Source organism: Mastomys coucha, unplaced genomic scaffold (assembly GCF_008632895.1).
Source record: "Mastomys coucha isolate ucsf_1 unplaced genomic scaffold, UCSF_Mcou_1 pScaffold21, whole genome shotgun sequence".
NCBI lineage: Eukaryota > Metazoa > Chordata > Mammalia > Rodentia > Muridae > Mastomys > Mastomys coucha.
The window spans coordinates 9,911,874-9,936,205 of record NW_022196904.1 but is presented as its reverse complement, the minus strand read 5'-3'; the positions used below and the strand labels follow the sequence as shown (position 1 = coordinate 9,936,205).

Below are 24,332 nucleotides of genomic sequence, written 5' to 3'. Positions count from 1 at the left end.
GCTTTTACTGCGTGATCCAGGTCCAGGTTCGGGCCGCGCCCGCTCCGCAGGCCCAGTGCCCAGTGCAGCGGCCCGCGAGGCCATCCCGGGCGGTCCCTTCCTGCCCGCCGTGCCCCTATGCCCTGGCGACGGCAGCGTGCGCTCCGACCCCAGCTCTCCAGCGTCCACCTCGGATGCCCGGATGCCCGCTCAGTGGCGGCGCCAACGAGCAGGCCAACCGGAGCAGCCTGGGAGCTGCGGAGCAACTAGCAGCAGATAAGGAAAAACTTACTTTGCACGCTCTGCTGAGTGGGCGGAGCCTCTGCGGCCATGTCGGCCACGTGAACAGATGGGCAAACAAACACGCAAGACAAGACAATCCAATCTGCATTCATCCGACAAACACAAACATTGAAACACGTAAACAAGACATAATCTCAAGGTTTCCCCGTAGCTGTGCCCACTTGGGCTCAGATAAACCCGAGGACCCTGCCAAACCTTGGCATCCTGGCCAGCCAAAACCCAGCACATAGCTGTCTTTCCCGGCAAGAGCAGATCCGCCGATAATCCCGGCACTCCGGCCGATAAACCCAGCACTTCGGCTGTGCACCCAGCATAAATATGCTGTCCATATCTTAAGAGAGTTCAGAATAAGACTACTCCAAACCAGCCCCACGTTGGGCACCATCTGTTGGTCGCCTGCACCAACGTAAATGAAATAAAGGGTTCTTCTGGTAATAGGAGTAATAAATAGATAGGAAGAGATTGAAAGAGATAAGAAGAGATAGGCTAGCCATACTGTACCTTACCCACATGGGAAGATAAAAATTAGACAACACAAGTTCTGGTCACTCAGTCATCTTGAATTTAATGTGTCTCCTTTGTTTCCCCAACAGGTAAAATACCTGGGGCAAAAACCCTTCCCCCAAAATACGTCAGTGTAACAGTTTAATCAGTGGCTTCCTTCTTACTCTGTGGGGGTGGAGTTTCTGAATGTAACCAGAGCTAGGTTTCGCTCAACAGGCGGACAGCGCTGTGCTGGGGCCCAAATGGTAGTTGTTTACTGTCTGGGCTTTGGGGAGGGAGTCCACAAGTAGTGATGTATTATTTTGAAATATACAGTTTAACTGGGGTTTTCAACCCCATAGGAAGAACAACAATATTAAACAACCAGACCTTCCAGAGCTTTCAGGGACTAAACAACCAACGAAAGAGTGCACATTGTGTGACCCATGGCTCCAGCAGCATATGTACCAGAATCCTCTCCCTGTACAAAGCTCAAGTCCAAGTGGATAAAGGACCTCCACATAAAACCAGATACATTGAATGCAATAGAAGAGAAATTGGGGAAAAGCCTTGAGGAGATGGGCACAGGGGAAAATTTCCTGACAGAACTCCAATAGCTTATGCTCTAAGATCAAGAATTAACAAATGGGACCTCATAAAATTGCAAAGCTTCTGTAAGGCAAAAGACACTGTCAATAGGACAAAACAGCATCCAACAGATTGGAAAAAGATCTTTACCAATCCTACATCTGATAGATGGCTAATATCCAATATATACAAAGAACTCAAGAAGTTAGACACCAGAGAAACAAATAACCCTATTAAAAATAGGGTGCAGAGCTAAACAAAGAATTCCCACCTAAGGAAACTTGAATAGCCAAAAAGCACCTAAAGAAATGTTCAACATCCATAGTCATCAGGGAAATGCAAATCAAAACAATCCTGAGATTCCACCTCACACCAGTCAGAATGGAGAAGATCAAAAACTCAAGTGACAGCAGATGCTGATGAGGATGTGGAGAAAAAGGAACACTCCTCCATTGTTGGTGGGATTTCAAGCTGATACAACCACTCTGGAAATCAGTCTGAAGGTTCCTCAAAAAACTGGACATAGTACTACCTGAAGACCCAGCTATGCCACACCTGGGCATTTATCCAAAAGATGTTCCAACATACATAAAAGAAGGACACATGCTCCATTATGTTCAAAGCGGCCTTATTTATAATACCCAGAATCTGGAAAGAACACAGATGTCCCTCAGCAGAGGAGTGGATACAGAAAATGTGGTCCATCTACATAATAGAAGTAATTACTACTCACCTATTAAATCAATTACTTCGTGAAATCCTTCGGCAAACAGATGGAACTAGAAAATATCATTCTGAATGAGGTACCTCAGTTACAAAAGAACATGCATAATATGAACTTACTGATAAGTGGATATTAGCTTAAAAGCTCAGAATACTCATGATACAATTCACAGACCACATGAAGCTCAAGAAGAATGAAGGTCAAAGTGTGGATGCTTCAGTCCTTTTTAGAAGGGGGAACAAAGTACTCACAGGAGGAAATACAGAGACAAAGTATGGAGCAGAGACTGAAGGAAAGGCCATCCAGAGACTGCCCCACCTGGGATCTATCCCATGTACAGACAACAAACCCAGACGCTATTGTGGATGCCAGGAAGTTTTTTCTGACAGGAGCCTGATATAGTTGTCTGGTGAGAGGCTCTGCCAGATCCTGATGAATACAAGGGCAGATACCTGCAGTCAACCATTGAACTGAGTATGGAGTCCACAATGGTGGATGTAGAAAAAGGATCGAATGAGCTGAAGGGGTTTTCAACCCCATAGGAAGAACAAGAATATCAACCAACCTGATCCCCCAGAGCTCCCATGGGCTAAACCACCAACCAAAGGAGTACACATGGAGGGACCCATGGCTCCAGCTGCATATGTAGCAGAGGATGGTCTTGTAGGCACCAATGGGAGGAGAGGCCCTTGGTCCTGTGAAGACTTGGTGTCATAGTATAGGAGAATGTCAGAGTGCAGAGGCAGAAGTGGGTGGGTGGCTGGGCGAGCACCCTCATAGAAACAAGGGATAAATAAAATATCCAATAGAAGAAAAATATAACTTCTTACCACCAAAGAAAGGGATATTTTTTCTTTTCTTTTTTTTATTAGATATTTTCTTTATTTACATGTCATATGATTTCTCCTTTCCCTGTTTCCCCTCCAAAAACAAAACAAAACAAACAAACAAAAAAACCAAAAAAAACCAACAAGAACAAACTCCTGTTGCCTTCCCCCTCCCCCTGCTTGCCACTCCACCTTCTCCCACTTATTGACCCTGGCATTCCCCTACACTGGGGCACAGAACCTTCACAGGGCCAAGGGCCTCTCCTCCCATTGATGATTGATTTTGCAGTCCTCTAATATACACATACTGCCAGAGCAATCAGTCCCACCATGTGTATTCCTTGGTTGGTAGTTGAGTCCCTGGGAGCAGAAAGGGATATTTTTAAAAATAGAACTTAACTTACATCCACTTAGAATAAAAGTCTCTAAATTCTCAATTGTTTACTGTAATTTATACATTTGTTTGTTTGCTTGCTTGCTTGCTTGCTACAGGGTCAGACTATGGAACCCTGCCTGTCAGGAAACTCACTGTGAAGAGCAGGCTGGTGCCCCGCTGCTCTCATGTAGCGATTGAGCAGAGACTAGTGGGATCACCTGGAAGAGAAAGTGGGACAGGGAACTTGAAGAATGACAGCAAGTCAAGGACTCTGATCAAGCTGCAATTTTTAATTTTTCTCCCTCAGGTTATATGCTCTTACAAGCAGAATGGGGGAAAGGGGAGGGGACAGGGTCGATTTGTCTTCGGGGAGTGCAGGTACTCTCAGGACCAGGAGATTGGCTAGGTAAAAAGTTCAGGTTGCTAGGTACCTGTCTATGTGATGTATTGGCTATGTTGTCCCTAACTGGACGTGGAGTTAAGCACTTGTCTACAGGACCCATAGATGTCTTATCTCATAGCAGAATGAATTGTTAGATATCTAACTGCAAAATCTGAAGTGGGCTTCCATAACAAAGTGGGTTGTTAGATACCTAACAGCAAGATCAATAGTCTTTTTTTCTCAGCTGGGTCAGTACTTTCCCATCAAGGCAGCTGTTGACTTTCAACTGGGCTAGTACATTCCTATGGAGGCCAAGACTTTTGTGCCAATAAGCAGTTATAGCTGACAGAGCAGTTAATGTTTAGACTAGGTTGCTCCTGACAGACAGGCATAGAACTCATGGACATATAGTCATCTTGGCCTTCCAAGAGTGCTACAATGTGTGGCCAGTTTTTTATTTTAATTCCAAATTTGAGCCATTAAACCTAAAAGTAAAGGCTATATGAAATATTCACAATGGTTGCTCTATGAGGAAAGAAAAGGCTACATTGACATAAGTACACATTAGTATACACAAAGTTATTTTCTACATGAGTTATATATAATTTCATGTTGCAGCAAGTGAGTATCTGGAATATTTAACACAAAAATTAGATAAATACCTTATTATCATAGGAAGGAATTTTACATAACAGTCTAGAGGAAACAAAGTGTCTTATAGCCATGACTAATCCGTGTATGGTGGGCAAAAGTAAAATTCACCACCTGGCATCATGCCCTCTACGGAGCACAGAGAAGTTCAAAACAAAATGTGAGAGTAGGATACATCATGGCCTCCTGTGGAACATAAAGTGTGTTCTCTGGAGTCCTGTTCAGGGCTCAGCCTGTTTGAATGACTGTGGTGACATCCACCACTACAGAAGAACTAACTTTTAATGGCTTTCCAGCTCCCAGAGGAGACTCTCTGGTGTAGCTCAACTTGGGGAAAGGTATGTCCTCAAAGGCACTTGGCTTAGTCTGATTAAAAAGTTCACCAGGAGACTCATTTTAAAGGTGGAGGACTGATATATTATTCCATGGGAGGGAGACATGCTACTATTCTGTATGCAGTTTAGTTGTAGGTATGTTTAAGAAGCCTTCACAGCACATCTGTTTGTGAGATGGAGTCACATCTAGTGAGGATGCCACGACACCCTAGCCTGAGACTGAGAGGGAGGTATGAAGACCCTCTCAATGTCCCTGTTTTTTAGCCTCCTTGTCTGATCATGATCTTATCAGATATTTTGTCTCCTGGCTCCTATCAAATGTATTTCCTCATTCTTATTTTCTCTATATCTCTTTACTTTCACACACAGTTACCATTTTCTATTCTTTATCTTAGCATGTGTTCTAGCACGTATTCTAGATGTACTGGTGTAGTACTCCATCTTCTTATCTTTTTACAAGTATTTGCATTGGCCACCTACCATCTACATTTAATTGTAGATACTGTTTCCCCTGCCCAGGGCAGTGCACAGTCTCAGAGGCTAATTCTTTAAAATGTACTGACGTCTTTCAAGCTCCTTTCCCCATTCATCCCTCTCAAAGCATGTGGTCAGGAATGTTACAACTAAGTTCTGAGCTGCCACCTTAGCTTTGCAGACTGCGTTGGTCTGTCCTTGTCTTGACAGGCACTGACATCACCATCAAATGGAAGAGAACTGTGCTGGGCACAGCAGCTCTGGTTAAGAGGTCAGTTACTGTCACAGCAACTGATTTATCATTTTGAGCTCTCCTGGCTTTTGAGGTTGCTGACTTGTCAGCTGACATCATTCTCACAGGGCTGTCTTGTAGGGAGGGTCAGCAGTCTACCCCTTATAACATGTAAGAGTGGTTTTGGAGTTCATGTTTTTTATGTATCTTGACTACGATATGTCTTCGTGTGGCTCCTCTCTTGTCATGTCTATTCATGGTGTGTTTGGACTACCATTTCTTTTGTACGTTTGGGAAGCATCAGCTCTAGTTCTGTTAGTTAACCTGTCAGTGCCTGTAGACTTTCTCTCATCTTGCTCTGGCTGGGTGTATCCCACAGATCTGGACGCACTCATTCCTTTCTTTACATATACTTCAGAGTATGATGGTCTTGATGACATCTCGCAGTCTAGAAATTCCTTCTCGACTTGGTTTCATCTGCTTCAGTTTTCATCAATGTTTCTTACTTGATTGAGTGGGTCTGTCATCTGCAGTTTCTGTTTGCTCCCAGAGTTCTAATTTCCTTGCCAATTTTCTCCTTTGTGTCTTTAATTACCCTCTTGGATTGCTGGGCCTTTCATTCACTCTGCCAACTTTCTCATCTGGGGTCTGAAATGGTCTGCTCACTTCTTTCATCAATTTGAGCCCTGCACAAGGCTGTGGATCCTCTGTACACTAAGACTCTGAAATGGTTTTTGTAAATTTCAAACAGCCCCTTTTCTTAGATTCTAGTTCTATTTGTTCTATCGTTCTATTTGGAGGTGTGATGACAGTGAATGTTTCTCATACATGTGTGGGTGTGTGTGCATGTGTTTGTGTGTGTGTTTGTACATTGTTGGGGTGGATATTTCTGTCTGGTTTTTAACTCTCATTTTCCCCATCCATTTTGCCTCTTTTATTGTAATATCTGTCCAGTGTGCTGTCTTCAGCTGAATTTATGTTTCCTACTTCAGTGTGTGGGGTGGAGAGAGAGAGAGAGAGAGAGAGAGAGAGAGAGAGAGAGAGAGAGAGAGAGAGAGAGAGAGAGAGCGAGCAATGGCAGCAGATGCAGTAATTGACAGCCAGCCCAACTTAACCTGAAGTAGAACAATTGTGCTTCTCCTGTGGCTCCAGTAAGGTCCAGTGACAGTGGAAGTAGAGAGCCTTGTCTCTATGCTTTCTCTTTCTAGGCAAGCCTTTCATCTGGACTGCACCCAGCTTAAAGGCAAAGATCTCATGTTCCGTTGCCTCTTCAATCCCAGGCAGTGAATGCTAGGGAAGGTTACTTCTCAATCTGTTTATTCAGGGGGAGTACAGAGAATCAGCCTTTGGCCTTTTCTCCATAGCTCGTGCTGCTTTGACATTTGCTCCCATGATGTATCCAGACCCAAGGTGCATCCCTGCAGCTCGGCCAGTCTCCCTTCTGTTTATCTGAATATGGATTGTGTATATTGGCTTGTGCTGAGATCTGTGCATAAAAGAGGCCAAGACCATTTCCAGTTTTCTAAACTTTTAATGAAAGCATTCTGGATGGATTAGTTCCATCCATAGCTGAATGACAGTGGGCTTGAGCCTCATGGAAGTGACATAGTTTGTACAAAGAACCTATCCTGTCTTGTGGCCAGGGGCTTCAACATATTTGGGTCCATCCTGGTCCCTGTTTGGTAACATGGCCATATCTACGATCTTGATCTGAAAATCCAGCCTTGGAATAAGGATCTGCTTAAGGGTATAGATTTCACCCTGCATATGGTGAGCATGTAACTGAGCCTGGGTGGTTAAGGTTGTACTGGAATGCATATATGGCCTTGATTGGCACCAGCACACAGCTCAGCTGAATTGGAACAGAGTCACTGAGCTGCTCTATGGCCCCCAGCCAAAACCTAGGTTGGCAGTGCTGCTTTTTGTGTGCAAAGATGTGTCACTCTGTGACCACATCTCATTGCTTTTATCTCTCAGGACACTTCAGGATCAATGGAAGTTTTCATGTCTGTATTTCCTCAACCTGTACCAGTTTCATTAGTACTATTCATGAGAATGCCAAAATGATCTTTCATAAAGCCATGCCAAACACTACCCTTGAATGTTGTATTACTTGGCAAGACACTTCAATTCCTGATCAGATCTGGTTTCTCTATCATGGCACAAATACTGGTTTGTTTAGAAAATTCTTTGGTTAAGATTTTCTTGTGTACAGTTGGATTGTTGAATTGTTATAGTTTTTACCCTCTTTATTTCAGGAACCTTACAAATTGTGGGGACCTCATTGTTCCAAACACTGACATTTGGCCCAGGGAGCTAAAAGTCTGTATCTGGATAGCTTAGATAGGTAATTGTTGAAATGATCCTTATCCTAACAGTTTTGTAATAGAGTCTTTACCAAAGTTAGAGCTACTCACATGCTTGTTCTGTGCTATAATGTTCTATAGAAATATCAAGTGACTAAGAATATCTCTGTTTAGAGAGGAAGTATAAGGGCAGTAGCCAAGCCTGCATCCACATGGAGAGATCATGCAGCGTTTATCTTTCTGGGACAGAGTTACCTCACTCAGGATGATTGTTTGCAGACCCTCCATTCACCTGCAGACTCCATGAATTATGTATATATATATATATTTGTATGTATATTCTCACAGTTTTTATTATCCATTCATCAGGTGATGGGCCTCTAGTTGGTTCCCAAATTCTGGCTGTTACAAACAGAGTAATAGTGAACATGCATGACCTTGTTCTGTGGTAAGAATTAGAGGCCTTAGGGTATAGGCCCAAGAGGGATATAGCTGGATCTTGAGGTAGATCTATTCCCAGCTCCCTGAGGAACAGCCACATTGATTTCTATAGTGAATCTACCAGTTCTCTTTTCTATCGTCTTCCTGCATTGTCCCGAGCCTATTCTGACATTTATTTTATTTATCTTGACCATACTAACTGGGCTAAATTGAAATCTCAAAGTAGTTTTAATTTGCATTTTCTTGGTGACTAATGATGTTGAACTTTTTTTTTTGTTTTTTTTTTGGTTTTTTTTTTTTTTTTTTTTTTTTTTTTTTTTTTTTTTTTTTTGTTTTTTTTTTTTCAAGACAGGGTTTGTCTGTATACCCCTGGCTGTCCTGGAACTCACTCTGCTGACCAAGATGGCCTCGAACTCAGAAATCCGTCTGCCTCTGCCTTCCAAGTGCTGGGATTAAAGGCATGTACCATCACTGACCGGCAATGTTGAACACATTTTTCGTTTTCTTTTTATTAGATATTTTCTTTATTTACATTTCAAATGTTATCCTCTTTCCTGGTTTTCCCTCCAAACCCCCCTATCCCCTCCCTGACCCCTTACTCACCAACACATCCACTCCTGCTTCCTGGTCCTGGCATTCCACTATACTGGGGCATAGAGCCTTCACAGGATCAGGAGCCTCTCCTCCCATTGATGACTGACAAGCCCATCCTCTGCTACATATGCAGCTGGAGCCATGAGTCCCTCCATGTGTACTCTTTGGTTGATGAGACTACCCTGGGAGCTCTGGGGGTACTGGTTGGTTCATATTGTTGTTCGTCCTATGGGGCTGCACACCTGTTAAGTTCCTTGGGCCCTTTCTCTAGGTCCTCCATTGGGGAACCTGTGCTCAGTCCAATGGTTGGCTGAGAGCATCCATGTTTGTATTGGTCAGGAACTGGTAGAGCCTCTCAGGAGTCAGCTACATCAGGCTTTTGTTAGCAAGCACTTGTTGGCATCCACAATAAAGTCTGGGTTTGGTGACTGTATATGGGATGGATCCCCAGGGGGACAGTCTCTGGATGGCCTTTCCTTCAGTCTCTGCAATACTCTTCTCTCTGTAACTCCTTCCATGGGTATTTTGTTCCTTCTTCTAAGAAGGACTGAAGCATCCACATTTTGGTCTTCCTTCTTCTTCAGCTTCATTGGTCTGTGAGTTGTATCTTTGGTGTTCCGATCTTCTGGGTTAATATCCACTTATCAGAGAATGCATACTATGTATATTCTCTTGTGATTGGGTTACCTCACTCAGGATGATATTCTCCAGATCCATCCACTTCCCTAAGAATTTCCTAAATTCATTGTTTTTAATAGCTGAGTAGTACTCCATTATGTAAATGTACTACATTTTCTGTATCCATTCCTCTGCTGAGGGACATCTGGGTTCTTTCTAGCTTCTGTCTATTATAAATAAGGCTGCTATGAACATAGTGGAACATGTGTCCTTATGACATGTTGGAGGATATTCTGGGTATATGCCCAGGAGTAGTATTGCTGGGTCCTCAGGTAGTACTATGTCCGGTTTTCTAAGGAACCAACAAAGTGATGTCCAGAGTGGTTGTACCAGCTTGCAATCCCACCAGCAATGGAGTGTTCCTCTTTCTCCACAACCTTGACAATATCTGCTGTCACCTGAGTTTTTGATCTTCTCCATTCTGACTGGTGTGAGGTGGAATCTCAGGGTTGTTTTGATTTGCATTTCTCTGATGACTAAGGATGTTGAACAATACTTTAGGTGCTTCTTGGCCATTCAAGTTTCCTCAGTTGAGAATTCTCTATTTAGCTTTTTTCCCCATTGTAATTTTTAATGGGGTTATTTGTTATTTGGTTTTCTGGAGTCTAACTTTTTTTTTTGATGGACTTCCATTTTCTTTTTAAAAACATTTTAAATTTTATTAGATATTTTCTTTATTCACATGTCATACGATATCTCCTTTCCCAGTTTCCCCTACAAAACCCCCCTAAAACCAAAAACCCAAAAACAACAAGAACAAACCCCTGTACCCTCTCCCCTCCTCCTGCTTGCCACCCCATCCTCTCCTGCTTACTGGCCCTGGCATTCCCCTACACTGGAGCATAGAACCTTCACAGGGCCAAGGGCCTTTCCTCCCACTGATGGCCGACTTGGCCATCCCCTGCTATACATATGCTGTTAGAGCAATTAGTCCCACCATGTGTACTATTTGGTTGGTGGTTTAGTTCCTGGGAGCTCTGAGGGTACAGTTAGTTCATATTGTTGTTTTTCCTAAGAGGCTGCAAACACTTCAGCTCCTTGGGTCCTTTCTCTAGCTCCTCCATTGGGGACCCTGCACTCAGTTCAATGGATGGCTGTGAGCCTCTACTTCTGTATTAGTCAGGTACTGTCAGAGCCTCTCAGGAGATAGCTATAACAGGCTGGATTGTCTTTCCTTCAATCTCTGCTCCATAGTTAGTCTCTGCAACTCCTTCCATGGGTAGTTTGTTCCCTCTTTTAAGAAGGAATGAAATGTCCACCTTTTGGTCTTCCTTCTTCTTGAGTTTCTTGTGGTTTGTGGATTGAGTCCAACTTCTTGAGTTCTTTGTATATATTGGATATTAGCCATCTATCAGATGTAAGATTGGTAGAGATCTTTTCCCAATTTGTTGGTTGCCATTTTGTCCTATTGACAGTGTCCTTTGCCTTATGGAAGCTTTGCAATTTTGTGAGGTCCCATTTGTCAATTCTTTATCTTAAAGTGTAAGCTATTGCTGTTCTGTACAGGAAAATTTCCCCTGAGCTCATGTGCTCAAGGCTCTTCCCCACTTTCTCTTGTATTGGATTCAGTGTATCTGGTTGTATGTGGAGGTCCTTTACCCACTTGGACTTGAGCTTTGTACAGGGAGATAATGGATCAATTTGCATTCTTCTACATATTGACCTCCAGTTGAATCAGCACCATTTGTTGAAAATGCTGTCTTTTTTTCACTGGATGGTTTTAGCTCCTTTGTCAAAGATCAAGTGACCATAGATGTGGGTTTATTTCTGGGTCTTGAATTCTATTCCATTGATCTACCTGCCTGTCACTGTACCAACACCATGCATTTTTTTTTATCACAATTGCTCTGTACAGCTTAAGGTCAGGGATGGTGATTCCACCAGAAGTTCTTTTATTGTTGAGAATAGTTTTTGATATCCTCGGTTTATTGTTGTTCCAGATGAATTTGCAAATTGCTTTTTCTAACTCTATGAGGAATTGAGTTAGAATTTTGATGGAAGTGCATAGAATCTGTAGATTGCTTTTGGCAAGATGGCCATTTTTACTATATTAATCCTGCCAATGCATGAGCATGGGAGATCTTTCCATCTTCTGAGATCTTCTTCAATTTCTTTCTTCAGAACTTGAAGTTCTGAACTTCAAGTTGTCATACAGATCTCTCACTAGCTTGGTTAGGGTCACAACAAGATATTTTATATTTATGACTATTATAAAGGGTGTGGTTTTGCTAACTTCTTTCTCAGCCTGTTTATCCTTTGAATAGGGATAGGCCAATGATTTGTTTGAGTTAATTTTATATCCATCCACTTTGCTGAAGTTGTTTATCAGGGTTAGAAGTTCTCTAGTGGAATTTTGGGGTCTCTTAAATATATTATCATATCATCTGCAAATAGTGATATTTTGACTTCCTTTCCAATTTGTATCCCTTTGGCCTCCTTTTTTGGTCTAATACCTCTGGCTAGGACTTAGAGTACTATACTGAATAGGTAGGTAGAGAGTAGGCAGCCTTGCCTAGTCCCTGATTTTAGTAGAATTGCTTCAAGTTCTCTCCATTTAGTTTAATGTTGGCTACTGGTTTGCTGTAAATTGCTTTTACTATGTTTAAGTATGGGCCTTGAATTCCTGATCTTTCCAAGACTCTTATCATGAAGGGGTGTTGAATTTTGTCAAATGCTTCCTCAGCATCTAATAAAATGATCATATGTTTTTTTCTTTGAGTTTGTTTATATAATGGATTAGGTGATGGATTCCCATATATTGAACCATCCCTGCATACTTGGAATGAAGCCTACTTGATCATGATGGATGATCAATTTGATGTGTTTTTGGATTTGGTTTGTGAGAATTTTTATTGAGTATTTTTGCATTGATATTCATAAGAGAAATTGGTCTGAAGTGCTCTTTCTTTGTTGGGTCTGTGCTGTTTAAGTAGAAGCATAATTGTGGCTTCACAGAATGAATTGGATAGTGTCCCTTTTATTTCCATTTTGTGGAACAGATTGAAGAGTATTAGTATTAAGTATTCTTTGACAGTCTGACAGAATTCTGCCCTAAACCCATCAGTTCCTGAGTCTTTTTTTTTTTTTTATTTGATTTGGATACTTTTAATGACTGCGGCTATGTCTTTAGGGGTTTTGGGACTGTTTAGATGGTTTATCTGATCTGGATTTAACTTTGATACCTGGTATCTGTCTAGAAAATTGTCCATTTCATTCAGGTTTTCCAGCTTTGTTGAGCATAGGTTTTTGAAGTAGGAACTGATGATTTTTTGGATTTCCTCAGTTTCTGTTGTTATGTCTCTCTTTTCATTTCTGACTTTGTTAATTTGGGTAATGTCTCTGTGCCCTCTGGTTATTCTGGATAAGGGTTTATCTATCTTGTTGATTTTTTAAAAGAAACAGCTCCTGGTTTGTTTGATTCTTTGTATAGTTCTTTTTCTTTCTACTTGAACATACTGGAGCATGTGTCCTTATTACATGGAACATCTTCTGGGTATATGCCCAAGAGTGGTATAGCTGGGTCCTCAGGTATTACTATGTCCAATCTCCCGAAGAATGGCCAAACTGATTCCAGAGTGGTTGTACCAGCTTCTAATCCCACCAGCAATGAAGGAGTGTTCCTCTTTCTCCACAACCTTGCCAGCATCTACTGTCACCTGAGTTTTTGATCTTAGCCATTCTGACTGGTGTGAAGTGGAATCTCAGGGTTGTTTTGATTTGCATTTCTCTGGTGATTAAGGATGTTGAACATTTCTTTAGGTGCTTCTCGGCCATTTGGTATTCCTCAGTTGAGAATTCTTTGTTTAGCTCTGTATCCCATTTTTTAAACAGGGTCATTTGGTTCTCTGGAGTCTAACTTCTTGAGTTCTTTGTATATACTGGATATTAACCCTCTATCTGATATAGGATTGGGAAAGATCTTTTCCCAATCTCTTGGTTGCTGTTTTTTCCTTTTGACAGGGTCCTTTGCCTTACAGAAGCTTTGTAATTTTATGAGGTCCCATTTGTCAATTCTTGATCTTAAAGCATAAGTTATTGGTGTTCTGTTCAGGAAAATTTCCCCTGTGCCCATGTGCTTGAGACTCTTCCCCACTTTCTCTTCTATTAGTTTCAATTTATCTGGTTTTACATGGAGCTCCTTTACCCACTTGGACTTGAGCTTGGTGCAGGGAGATAAGAATGGATCATTTTGTGTCGCGACCGGTCTCGCCAGCAAGAACGACGCGGCAACAGGATCCTTCTCAGCAGCACTTTATTGGGAGCTCCTCTTGAAGTTTGAAGCGAAGGACCCCGATACCCTGGAGCTGCTGGCTTATATAGCCGAGCGAGACTGTCTGATTGGTGCACCTTGCAGACACTTCATTAACCTACCCCTGCGGGAGGGGGGCGAGCAAACGTGTTACTGTCTGATTAGTTTAGTGCAAGCACCTTATTAGCATATCCCTATCGGGAGGAGGAGAGATGTGTCATGTTACCGCGCGCCTGTGCCAAGCAGCTGTCAGTGGTACGGAAGTGAAGTTTGGCGCCATTTTGAATAGACGCTGGCCGGCGGCCAACAATTTTGCATTCTTCTACATATTGACCTCCAGTTGAATCAGCACCATTTGTTGAAAATGCTGTCTTTTTTCAGCTGGATGGTTTTAGCCTCTTTGTCAAAGATCAAGTGAGCATAGGTGTGTGGGTTTATTTCTGGATCTTCAATTCTATTCCATTGATCCACCTGCCTGTCACTGTACCAATACCATGCAGTTTTTACCACAATTGTTCTGTAGTACAGCTTAAGGTCAGGGATGGTGATTCTATCAGAAGTTCTTTTATTGTTGAAAGTAGTTTTTGATATCCTTGGCTTATTGTTATTCCAGATGAATTTGCAGATTGCTCTTTCCAACTCTGTGAAGAATTGAGTTTGAATTTTGATGGGGATTGCATTGAATGTGTAGATTGCTTTCAACAAGATGACCATTTTTACTATATTAATCCTGCCAATGCATGAGCTTGGGAGATATTTCCATCTTCTGAGATCTTCTTCAATTTCTTTCTACAGAGACTAAGTTCTTGTTGTACAGATCTTTCACTTGCTTAGAGTCACTCCAAGGTATTTTATATTATCTGTGACTATTGTGTAGGGTGTTGTTTCCCTAATTTTTTCTCAGCCTGTTTATCCTTTGTGTCAAGGAAGACCACTGATTTGCTTGAGTTAATTTTATATCCAGCTACTTTGTTGAAGTTGTTTTCAGGTTTAGGAGTTCTCTGGTGGAATTTTTGGGGTCACTATCATGTAAGTGTACTATCATATCATCAGCAAATAGTGATAATTTGACTTCTTCCATTCCAATTTGTATCCCTTTGATCTCCTTTTGTTGACTAATTTTTCTGGCTATGTCTTCAAGTACAATATTGAATAGGTAGGGAGAGAGTGGGCAGCCTTGTCTAGTCCCTGATTTTAGTGGGATTGCTTCAAATGTCTCTCCATTTAGTTTGATGTTGGCTGATTGATCTCAGCCCTGAGTTCTTGCTGTCTACTCCTCTTGGGTGTATTTGCTTCTTTTTGTTCTAGAGCTCTCAAGTGTGCTGTAAAGCTGCTAGGGTATGCTTTCTTCAGTTTCTTTTTGGACATACTCAGAGCTATGAACTTTCCTCATAGCACTGCTTTCCTTGTGTCCCATAAGTTTGGGTGAAACTGTCCCACAGTTTCACAAACTTTGGGTTCTCTCAGTCGAAGGAAGAAAGGACCTGAAACAGAGTTTGAGAACAAAAGGACGCGAAGTCAAGTTGAGCCCCAATCAAGACTTCGTACTTTACTTTTGGGGTTCAGCATTTATAAGTACACAAGTAACCGAAATTGGATCTCTAGGTTACAATGATATTTGCATAACATAAACATTGTGGGAGGAGTCAGGAAAGAGTCAGGGGTCACCAGCAGCTCAGATGTCTGCAGGCAGTAGGCATAGTCGCAGGCTAGTTGTATCTCAACGTGAACTTCCCAGGCAGCTTCTTTCAGAGATAAGCTGATGATCTGCAGAGAGTCTTTTCTTTCTTTCTTTTTTTTTTTTTCAAGACAGGGTTTCTCTGTGTAGCCTTGGCTGTCCTGGAACTCACTCTGTAGACCAGGCTGGCCTCAAACTCAGAAATCCACCTGCCTGTGCCTCCCAAGTGCTGGGATTAAAGGTGTGCGCCACCATCAGGGCGGAAACTGCCAAAGTCTGGAGGCTGAACTGGGTGGGGGAGGTAACATTTGGGTATGTGTGGCTTCATGTTCATTAAATTCTAAAATGTCTTTAATTTCTTTCTTTAATTCTTCCTTGACCAAGTTATCATTGAGTAGAGTGTTGTTCAGCTTCCACGTGTATGTGAGCTTTCTATTGTTTATGTTGTTATTGAAGACTAGCCTTAGTCCATGGAGATCTGTTAGGATGCATGGGATTATTTTAATCTTGTGTCTGTAGAGGCCTGTTTTGTGATAGATTATATAGTCAATTGTGGAGAAGGTGCCATGAGGTGCTGAGAAGAAGGTATATTCTTTTGTTTTTGGATAAAATGTTCTATGGATATCTGTTAAATCCATTTGTTTCATAACTTCTGTTAGTTTCACTGTGTCTATGTTTAGTTTCTGTTTCCATGATCTGTCCAGTGATAAGAATGGGGTATTGAAGTTTCCCAGTATTATTGTGTGAGGTACAATGTGTGCTTTGAGCTTTAGTAAAGTTTCTGTTATCAATGTGGGTACCTGTGCATTAGGAGCATAGATGCTCAGAACTGAGAATTTTCTCGGTAGATTTTTCCTTTGATGAGTATGAAGTGTACTTCCATATCTTTTTTGATAACGTTAGTTTGAAAGTTGATTTTGATCCATATTAGAATGGCTACTGCAGCTTGTTTTTTGGGACCATTTTCTTGGAGAATTGTTTTCCAGCCTTTTAGTCTGAGGTAGTGTCGGTCTTTGTCACTGAGGTGGGTTTCCTGTATGCAGCAAAATGCTGGGTCCTGTTTACATATCCAGTCTGATAGTCTAAGTATTTTTTGTTGGGGAATTGAGTACATTGATGTTAAGAGATATTAAGGAAAAATGATTGTTGCTTCCTGTTATTTTTGTTGTTAGAATTGGAATTATGTTTGTGTGGCTATCTTCTTTTTGGTTTGTTAAAAGAAGATTATTTTTCTTGGTTTTTCTTGGGTGTAGTTTCCCTTTTTGTGTTGGAGTTCTCCATTTATTATTCTTTGAAGGGCTGTATTTCTGGAAAGATATTGTATAAATTTGTTTTTGTCATGGAATATCTTGGTTTCTCCATTGATGTTAATTCAGAGTTTTGCTAGGTATAGTAGCCTGGGCTTGCATTTGTGTTCTTGTAGGGTCTGTATGACATCTGCCCAGGATCTTCTAGCTTTCATAGTCTCTGGTGAGAAGTCTGGTGTAATTCTGATAGGTCTGCCTTTATATGTCTTGACCTTTTTCCCTTACTGCTTTTAATATTCTTTCTTTGGTTTGTGGATTTGGTGTTTTGATTATTATGTGACAGGAGGAATTTCTTTTCTGGTCCAATCTATTTGGAGTTCTGTAGGCTTCTTGTATGTTTATAGGCATGTCTTTCTTTAGGTTAGGGGAATTGTCTTCTATAATTTTATTGAAGATATTTACTGGCCTTTTAAGTTGGGAAACTTCACTCTCTTTTATACCTATTATCCTTAGGTTTGATCTTCTCAGTGCGTCCTGGATTTCCTGGATGTTTTGGGTTAGGAGATTTTTGCACTTTGCTTTTTTTGACTGTTGTTTCAATATTTTCTATGGTGTCTTCTGCACCTGACATTCTTTCTTCTATCTCTTGTATTCTGTGGGTGATGCCTGCATCTATGACTCCTGATCTCTTTCCTAGGTTTCCTATATCCAGAGTTGTCTCCCTTTGTGGTTTGGTTATTGTTTCTACTTCCATTTTTAGATCCTGGATGGTTTTGTTCAATTCCTCCACCTGTTTGGTTGTGTTTTCCTGTAATTCTTTAAGGGCTTTTTGTGTTTCCTCTTTAAAGGCTTCTAGCTGTTTACCTGTATTCTCACGTAATTTCTTCCAGGGAGTTATTTATGTCCTTCTTAAAATCCTCTATCAGCATCATGAGATGCAATTTTAAATTAGTCTTGCTTTTCTGGTGTGTTGGGGTATACAGGGCTCACTGTGGTGGGAGAACTGGGTTCTGATAATGCCAAGTAGCTTTGGTTTCTGTTGGTAAGATTCTTGCATTTGCCTTTTGCTCTTTGGTTTTCTCTGCTGTTAGACATTCTTGCTGTCTCTGGCTGGTGCTTGTCCCTCTTGTGGGACTGTAAACCTGTGTCAGTACTCCTGGGAGAACAGCTCTCTGGCAGGACCCTTTCACTGCAGGCTATGGAACAGCCTTAGCTTCTTGGTGCAGATGGCAGACTAGAAGGATCTTGTCCCAGATACTCTACTGTTCCTGTGTTTCCAGTGTTGACCATTTTTAAAAAGGGTTTCTAAGACATTTGTCTTTCATTTAAAAAAAAATCTATATTTGGGGACAGGATCCTTCTGGTTTCTGTCTGCTCCTGAAACTGACCTTGTGTCATAGCTCTCCATATTCAAATACTGCTGGGAGAGAGCTGGGCTTCCAGAAGTACCAACACACCTGTGAGCACAGGTAAGACCACCAATTCTTCTCAAATTTCTGGCCTAAGAGGGATCCTCCCAAAGTCATCAGCACAGGAACCAAGGAACAGCCAGGGACAGGATCCTTCCTGTTTCTGTCTGCACTCCAGAGCCGACTCTTTGCCATAACTCACCTTACACAAATTCCTCCTGAAGAGAATTTGTCTCCTAGGAATACCTACACACAGGCTTGCAGGAGGGACAAGCCACAGTCAGAGACAGCAAGGCCAGCTAACACCAGAGAGAACCAGATGTTGAGAGGAAAGGGCAAGAGAAACCAAGTTTACCTGGAATTATCAGAACCCAGGTCTCCTACCACAGTGAGCCCTGTATACCCCAACACACCAGAAAAGCAAGACTGGTTTAAAATTGCATCTCATGATGCTGATAGAGGATTTTAAGAAGGACACAAATAACTCCTTGGAAGAAATACAGGAGAATACAGGTAAACAGCTAGAAGCCTTTAAAGAGGAAACACAAAAAGCCCTTAAAGAATTACAGGAAAACACAACCAAACAGGTGGAGGAATTGAACAAAACCATCCAGGATCTAAAAATGAAGGTAGAAACAATAACCAAACCACAAAGGGAAACAACTCTGGATCTAGGAAACCTAGGAAAGAGATCAGGAGTCATAGATGCAGGCATCACCCACAGAATACAAGAGATAGAAGAGAGAATGTCAGGTGCAGAAGACACCATAGAAAATATTGAAACAACAGTCAAAAAAAGCAAAGTGCAAAAATCTCCTAACCCAAAACATCCAGGAAATCCAGGACACACTGAGAAGATCAAACCTAAGGATAATAGGTATAGAGGAGTGTGAAGACCTCCAACTTAAAAGGCCAGTAAATATCTTCAACAAAATTATAGAAGACAATTTCCCTAACCTAAAGAAAGACATGGCCATAGGCATACAAGAAGCCTACAGAACTCCAAATAGATTGGACCAGAAAAGAAATTCCTCCTGTCACATAATAATCAAAACACCAAATCCACAAACCAAAGAAAGAATATTAAAAGCAGTAAGGGGGAAAGGTCAAGACATGTAAAGGCAGACCTATCAGAATTACACCAGACTTCTCACCAGAGACTATGAAAGCTAGAAGATCCTGGGCAGATGTCATACATACCCTAAGAGAACACAAATGCCAGCCCAGGCTACTATACCTAGCAAAACTCTCAATTAACATTAATGGAGAAACCAAGATATTCCACGATAAAAACAGTTACACAATATCTTTCCTTAAATCCAGCCCTACATAGGATAATAGATGGAAAATGGTAACACAAGGAAGAAAACTACACCCTAGGAAAAGCAAAAAAAAAAAAAAACTTCTTAAAACAAACCTAAAAGAAGATAGCCACACAAACATAAAAATAACATCAAAAATTGGCCAGGTGGTGGTGGTGCACGCCTTTAATCCCAGCACTTGGGAGGCAGAGGCAGGAGGATTTCTGAGTTCTAAGCCAGCCTGATCTCCAGAGTGAGTTCCAGGACAGCCAGGGCTATACAAAGAAACCCTGTCTCAAACAACCAAAAAAAAAAAAAACCCAAACCCCAAAACAGTAAGCAACAATCACTATTCTTTAATAACTCTTCATATCAATGTACTCAATGTCCCTATAAAAAGACATGGAGTAACCTGCTGGATATGTAAAGAGGACCCAGTATTTTCCTGCATACTGGAAACCTGCCTTAGTGACAAAGACAGAAACTACCTCAGAGTAAAGGGCTGGAAAATAATTTTCCAAGCAAATTGTCCCAAGAAATGGAGTCGCCATTCTAATATTGAACAAAATCCAACTTTCAACCAAAAGTTATCAAAAACAATAAGAAGGACACTTCATACTCATCAAAGGAAAAATCTACCAAATGAACTCTCAATTCTATACATCTATGCTCCAAATGCAAGGGTACCCAGATTCATAAAAGAAACTTACCTTTTTTTTTGTTTGTTTTTTGTTTTTTTTTGTTTTTTTTGGAGACAGGGTTTCTCTGTACAGCCCTGGCTGTCCTGGAACTTGCTCTGTAGACCAGGCTGGCCTTGAATTTAGAAATCCACCTGCCTCTGCCTCCCAAGTGCTGGGATTAAAAAGCTCAAAGCACACATTGCAGCTCACACAATAATATTGGAAGACTTCAATACCCAATTCTCATCAATGGACAGATCATGGAAACAGAAACTAAACAGGGACACAGTGAAACTAACAGAAGTTATGGACCAAATCTATGTAACAGATATCTATAGAACATTTTATCCTAAAACAAGAACACACATGGTATATACTCACTGATCAGTGGATATCAGGCAAAGACCATGGAATACCCAAGATACAACTCATGGATCACATGAAACTCAAAAGGAAGGAAGACCAAAGCGTGGATGCTTCAGTTCTACTTAGAAGGGGAACAAAATAATCAAGGGAACTAGAGGGTGGGAGGGACTTGGAAGGAAGAGAAAAGGGGAGGGGAAAAAGAGGGGAGGGATCAGGTATGGGAGGAGGTGGAGGAGATATACAGATGGTCAGGAAACTGAACAGAGGAGTGTTGCAATGGGGGATGGGGAACTTGCGGTAGCAAAGAGAAGGTCCCTGATGCCAGGAAAACAAGAGCCTCCCAGGCCTCCATGGGGATTACATTAGCTGAAATACCCAACAAAGTGGAGGGAGAACCTGTCAAGATTCTATTCAGAGGTTAGGTATGGCCCCCTGGGTTGAAATTTCCAAAAAAATTAACCCAGAATTGCTCATGTCTAAAGGAAATACAGGGACAAAGAGTGGAACAGAGACTGAAGGAAAGGGCATCCAGAGACTGTCCCACCTGGGGATCTATCCCACGTGCAGACAACAAACCCAGACACTATTGTGGATGACAAGAAGTGCTAGCTGACAGAAGCCTGATACAGCTGTCTCCAGAGAGGACTTGCTAATTTCTGACCACTACATATGCAGATGTACACAGCTAAACATTGAACTGAGTGCAGGGATCCCAATGGTGAAGTTAGGGCAAGGACTGTAGGAGCTGAAGGGGTTTGCAACCTCATAGGAAGCACAGTATCAACCAACCAGACCCCCCCCCCCCCAAAAAAAAAGCTCCCAGGGACTAAACCACCAACCAAAGAATACAGAGGGAATACTCATGGCTCCAGCTGAGTATGTAGCAGAGGATTGCCTTATCTGGCATCACTGGGAGGGAAGCCCCTTGGTACAATGGAGGCTTAATGACCCAGAATAGGGGAAAGATAGGCTGCTGAGGCAGGAGTCGGGGGTGGGGGAGCACCTTCATAGAGGCAAGGGGAGGGAGAAGGGGATAGGGGACTTGTGGAGGGGAAATTGGGAATGGGGATAACATTTGAAATGTAAAAAAATAAGATAACCAATAAAAAAGTCACCATTAAAAAAAAAAAAAAAAAGAAATCTAGCTGGGTGGTGGTGGCACACACCTTTAACCCCAGCACTTGGGAGGCAGAGGCAGGTGGATTTCTGAGTTTGAGGCCAGCCTGATCTGCAGTGTGAGTTCTAGGACACCCATGGCTACACAGAGAAACCCTGTCTCGAAAAAACAAATCTATATTCAAGTCTGTACCATTTTTTTTAATGGATTGTCTTCTTGGTGTTTAGTTTTTAAGTTCTTTACAATGCCCATTTATGATGCCCATTTAAGTTCTTTACATGCCCATATGATTAAAATGTATCCTGTTTCTAACACTAAAGTGTTGGGGTGGGGCAGGGTTCCATATGATTTCCTTAACCCTGATTTTTCTACCCTCAGGCTTTCAGAAATAATGGAATTCTGTTCCTGGAAGGGTCACTGCTAATCCATAGTGCACATTTTGCTACAGTCTCCCTGTGCAAAATCACTATATTCATCTACCTAGTCCATTGATTTTAACATCACAACATCATGCATTTATATTTGCTTAGTTTGCCTTATCCTAGCAGAACAATGAAGACTTCATTAAGATAATGTTTCCAAAAGACCTAATTTCTGGATTCTTCCTCCTGTCAGAACTTTTCATTGGACTCATGGGAAACTTGCTCCTCTTCATACTATACATGTACACCTTCTTAATTCAGCCTCATCAGAAGAAGCCCATAGATATGATCTTCACACATCTAATGCTTGTCAATGTTTTGAGCATCATGTTCAAGCTGATACCAGATGTCATGAGATCCTTTGCAGTCAGACTGCTTTTCCATGATGTTGCATGTAAGGCAGTTTTGTATGCATACAGTGTTACTAGGGGCCTTTCCCTCTGTACTATCTTGCTACTGAGTGTATTTCAAGCCACCACTGTCAGTTCTAACCATTCCAAGTGGGCATGGCTTAAATCCAAGCTTGAGTCATGCATTTTTCCATTACTCCTTGTCATCTGGATCATCAACACATTTCTCTATCTTCCCATGGTTGAAAATGTAAAGGGAAAAATCAACTTCACTGTTGTGGGTTCTAAGTCTTCCCAGATATACTGCCGAAGTAACCAGGTTCGCCACCACACCACCATGTCACTTGTAACTGCATTAATAATTAGAGACATCCTGTTTGTGTTTCTCATGATGTGGTCCAGCCTCTACATGGTCAGCCTCCTGTTCAGACACAATAGGAGAACACGGCATGTCCACAGTTTCAGTGTCTCTCTCCATGCATCTTCTGAAAAGAGAGCCACCCACAGCATCCTTCTGCTTGTGGGTTTCTTTGTGTTTTTCTATTGTTCAAATACCTTTGTCACCTTCTATTCACTTCACAGGCCCAAGAGCAGCCCAGTATTGGATCTGATTAGTGGAGTTTTATCTTCAGGCTACCCAACTGTCTGCCCTTATGTTCTGTTGAACAATAGGAAACTTATTTCCAAATTTATTTCTTCATTTTCAGACTTTAAATGTGCCTTTTGTGCAAGAGGATGCCATGGCTAATCTAATACTTAAAACTGACCCCGCCTTAGCTGATTCCTTACCACATGAGCAAAATAGTCATAGCATGCCTGAGTATCTAATATTCAGGCAGTAGGAATTGACTAATAATGCTTTTTATTAAGAAAGGGCCTCATGTAGGGTTTTTATGATTGATTTCTTATCTTTTCTTAATATGTGAGAGTCAGAGCCCCTGGAACTGGAGTTGTAGACAGTTGTGAGCTGCCATATGGGTTCTGAACCCAGGTTCTATGGAAGAAAAGCCAGGGTTCTTAACTGCTGAGCCCTCCCTCTAGCCCCTCATGCAGAGTTCTTTTAGAGATGATGCTTTAGTATGAGACTTTTAAGTCTTAATATCAAAAAAACAAAGACTAATAAGAAAATTTTCATATGTTTATCTGTTTAAATTTTATGTTGAGTGTATTATGGTATTATACTAAGTTTATTAGCTTGTTTGAATTTTTTCAGATATAGAGAGTAGGAAATTTACTTGTACACTTATGATTGATCTTCTTCTATAAAATTGTACTTCCCTGGGGAAATTTTATGAATTTGATAAATATGTCCTGAGGGTTCTGAATACTATATTCATGGAAGAAAATTAATAACTGAACAAAAAAGGAAAAAATGAGAACTGGAAGATTGTGCTATATTTATAGTATGGAAAAGGTGTGTGTTTACTGAGGATTTAGCTTCTGGGGCAAAAGTACTTACCATACAAGTATGAGAACTAGACTTTTCATCCTCAGAGCCTATATAAATGCCAAGTGGGCATGGTGACCTGCTTATTTTAGACTCTGAAGGTAGAGACTGAGATCACCAGAGGAATCCACATAGCAAGACTGGCCAGATCAGTGAGCTCAGGGCTTGATTGAAAGATGTTTCCTCAATGAATAAGGTAGAAGTACAGTGGAAAATGGTTCCTCTGGACCTATATGTGCATGTGTTCACATAAGTATATGTACTTATGTGAGTGCATCACACACATGCAAACTTTTATACATGCCTGCATAATGACGGCCATGCCTGTATTCTATATATGTCTTTGTAATTTTAACTCCAGCCAATAAAATACATTGCAACTAAATATGTTTTTTTATGACTCATAATTCTTCAACAGGCATGCATGACTCTCAGTTTCCTGTCATCATTTGCATCAAATATTTAGTTTGAAAAATTCATTGATCCTTTCTTTCTTACTTTATCATCTTAAAAAGTCCACTCTGTGTAGTCTATAATTCCACTAAGTGCTTTTAGGATGTCATAGAGATGATATGTAATTTGAATCTCTGCACAGCTGCTTTTTAACTGTAGCCAATAGGTTTCATGTTGGCCATAACATTCTTTTTTTTGTTTTTTTGTTTTTTTGTTTTTTTGTTTTTTTGTTTTTTTTTT

At 41.3% G+C, this 24,332-nt stretch overlaps 1 protein-coding gene across 1 annotated transcript; it reads left to right on the top strand.

The window, feature by feature from the left end:
- The first annotated feature begins 21,992 nt into the window (after positions 1 to 21,992).
- LOC116100368 (vomeronasal type-1 receptor 4-like) lies at positions 21,993 to 22,940 on the top strand. Its single transcript, XM_031384175.1, has one exon. It carries the CDS (start codon positions 21,993 to 21,995, stop codon positions 22,938 to 22,940), a length of 948 nt encoding a protein of 315 aa, XP_031240035.1.
- Positions 22,941 to 24,332: the final 1,392 nt, after the last annotated feature.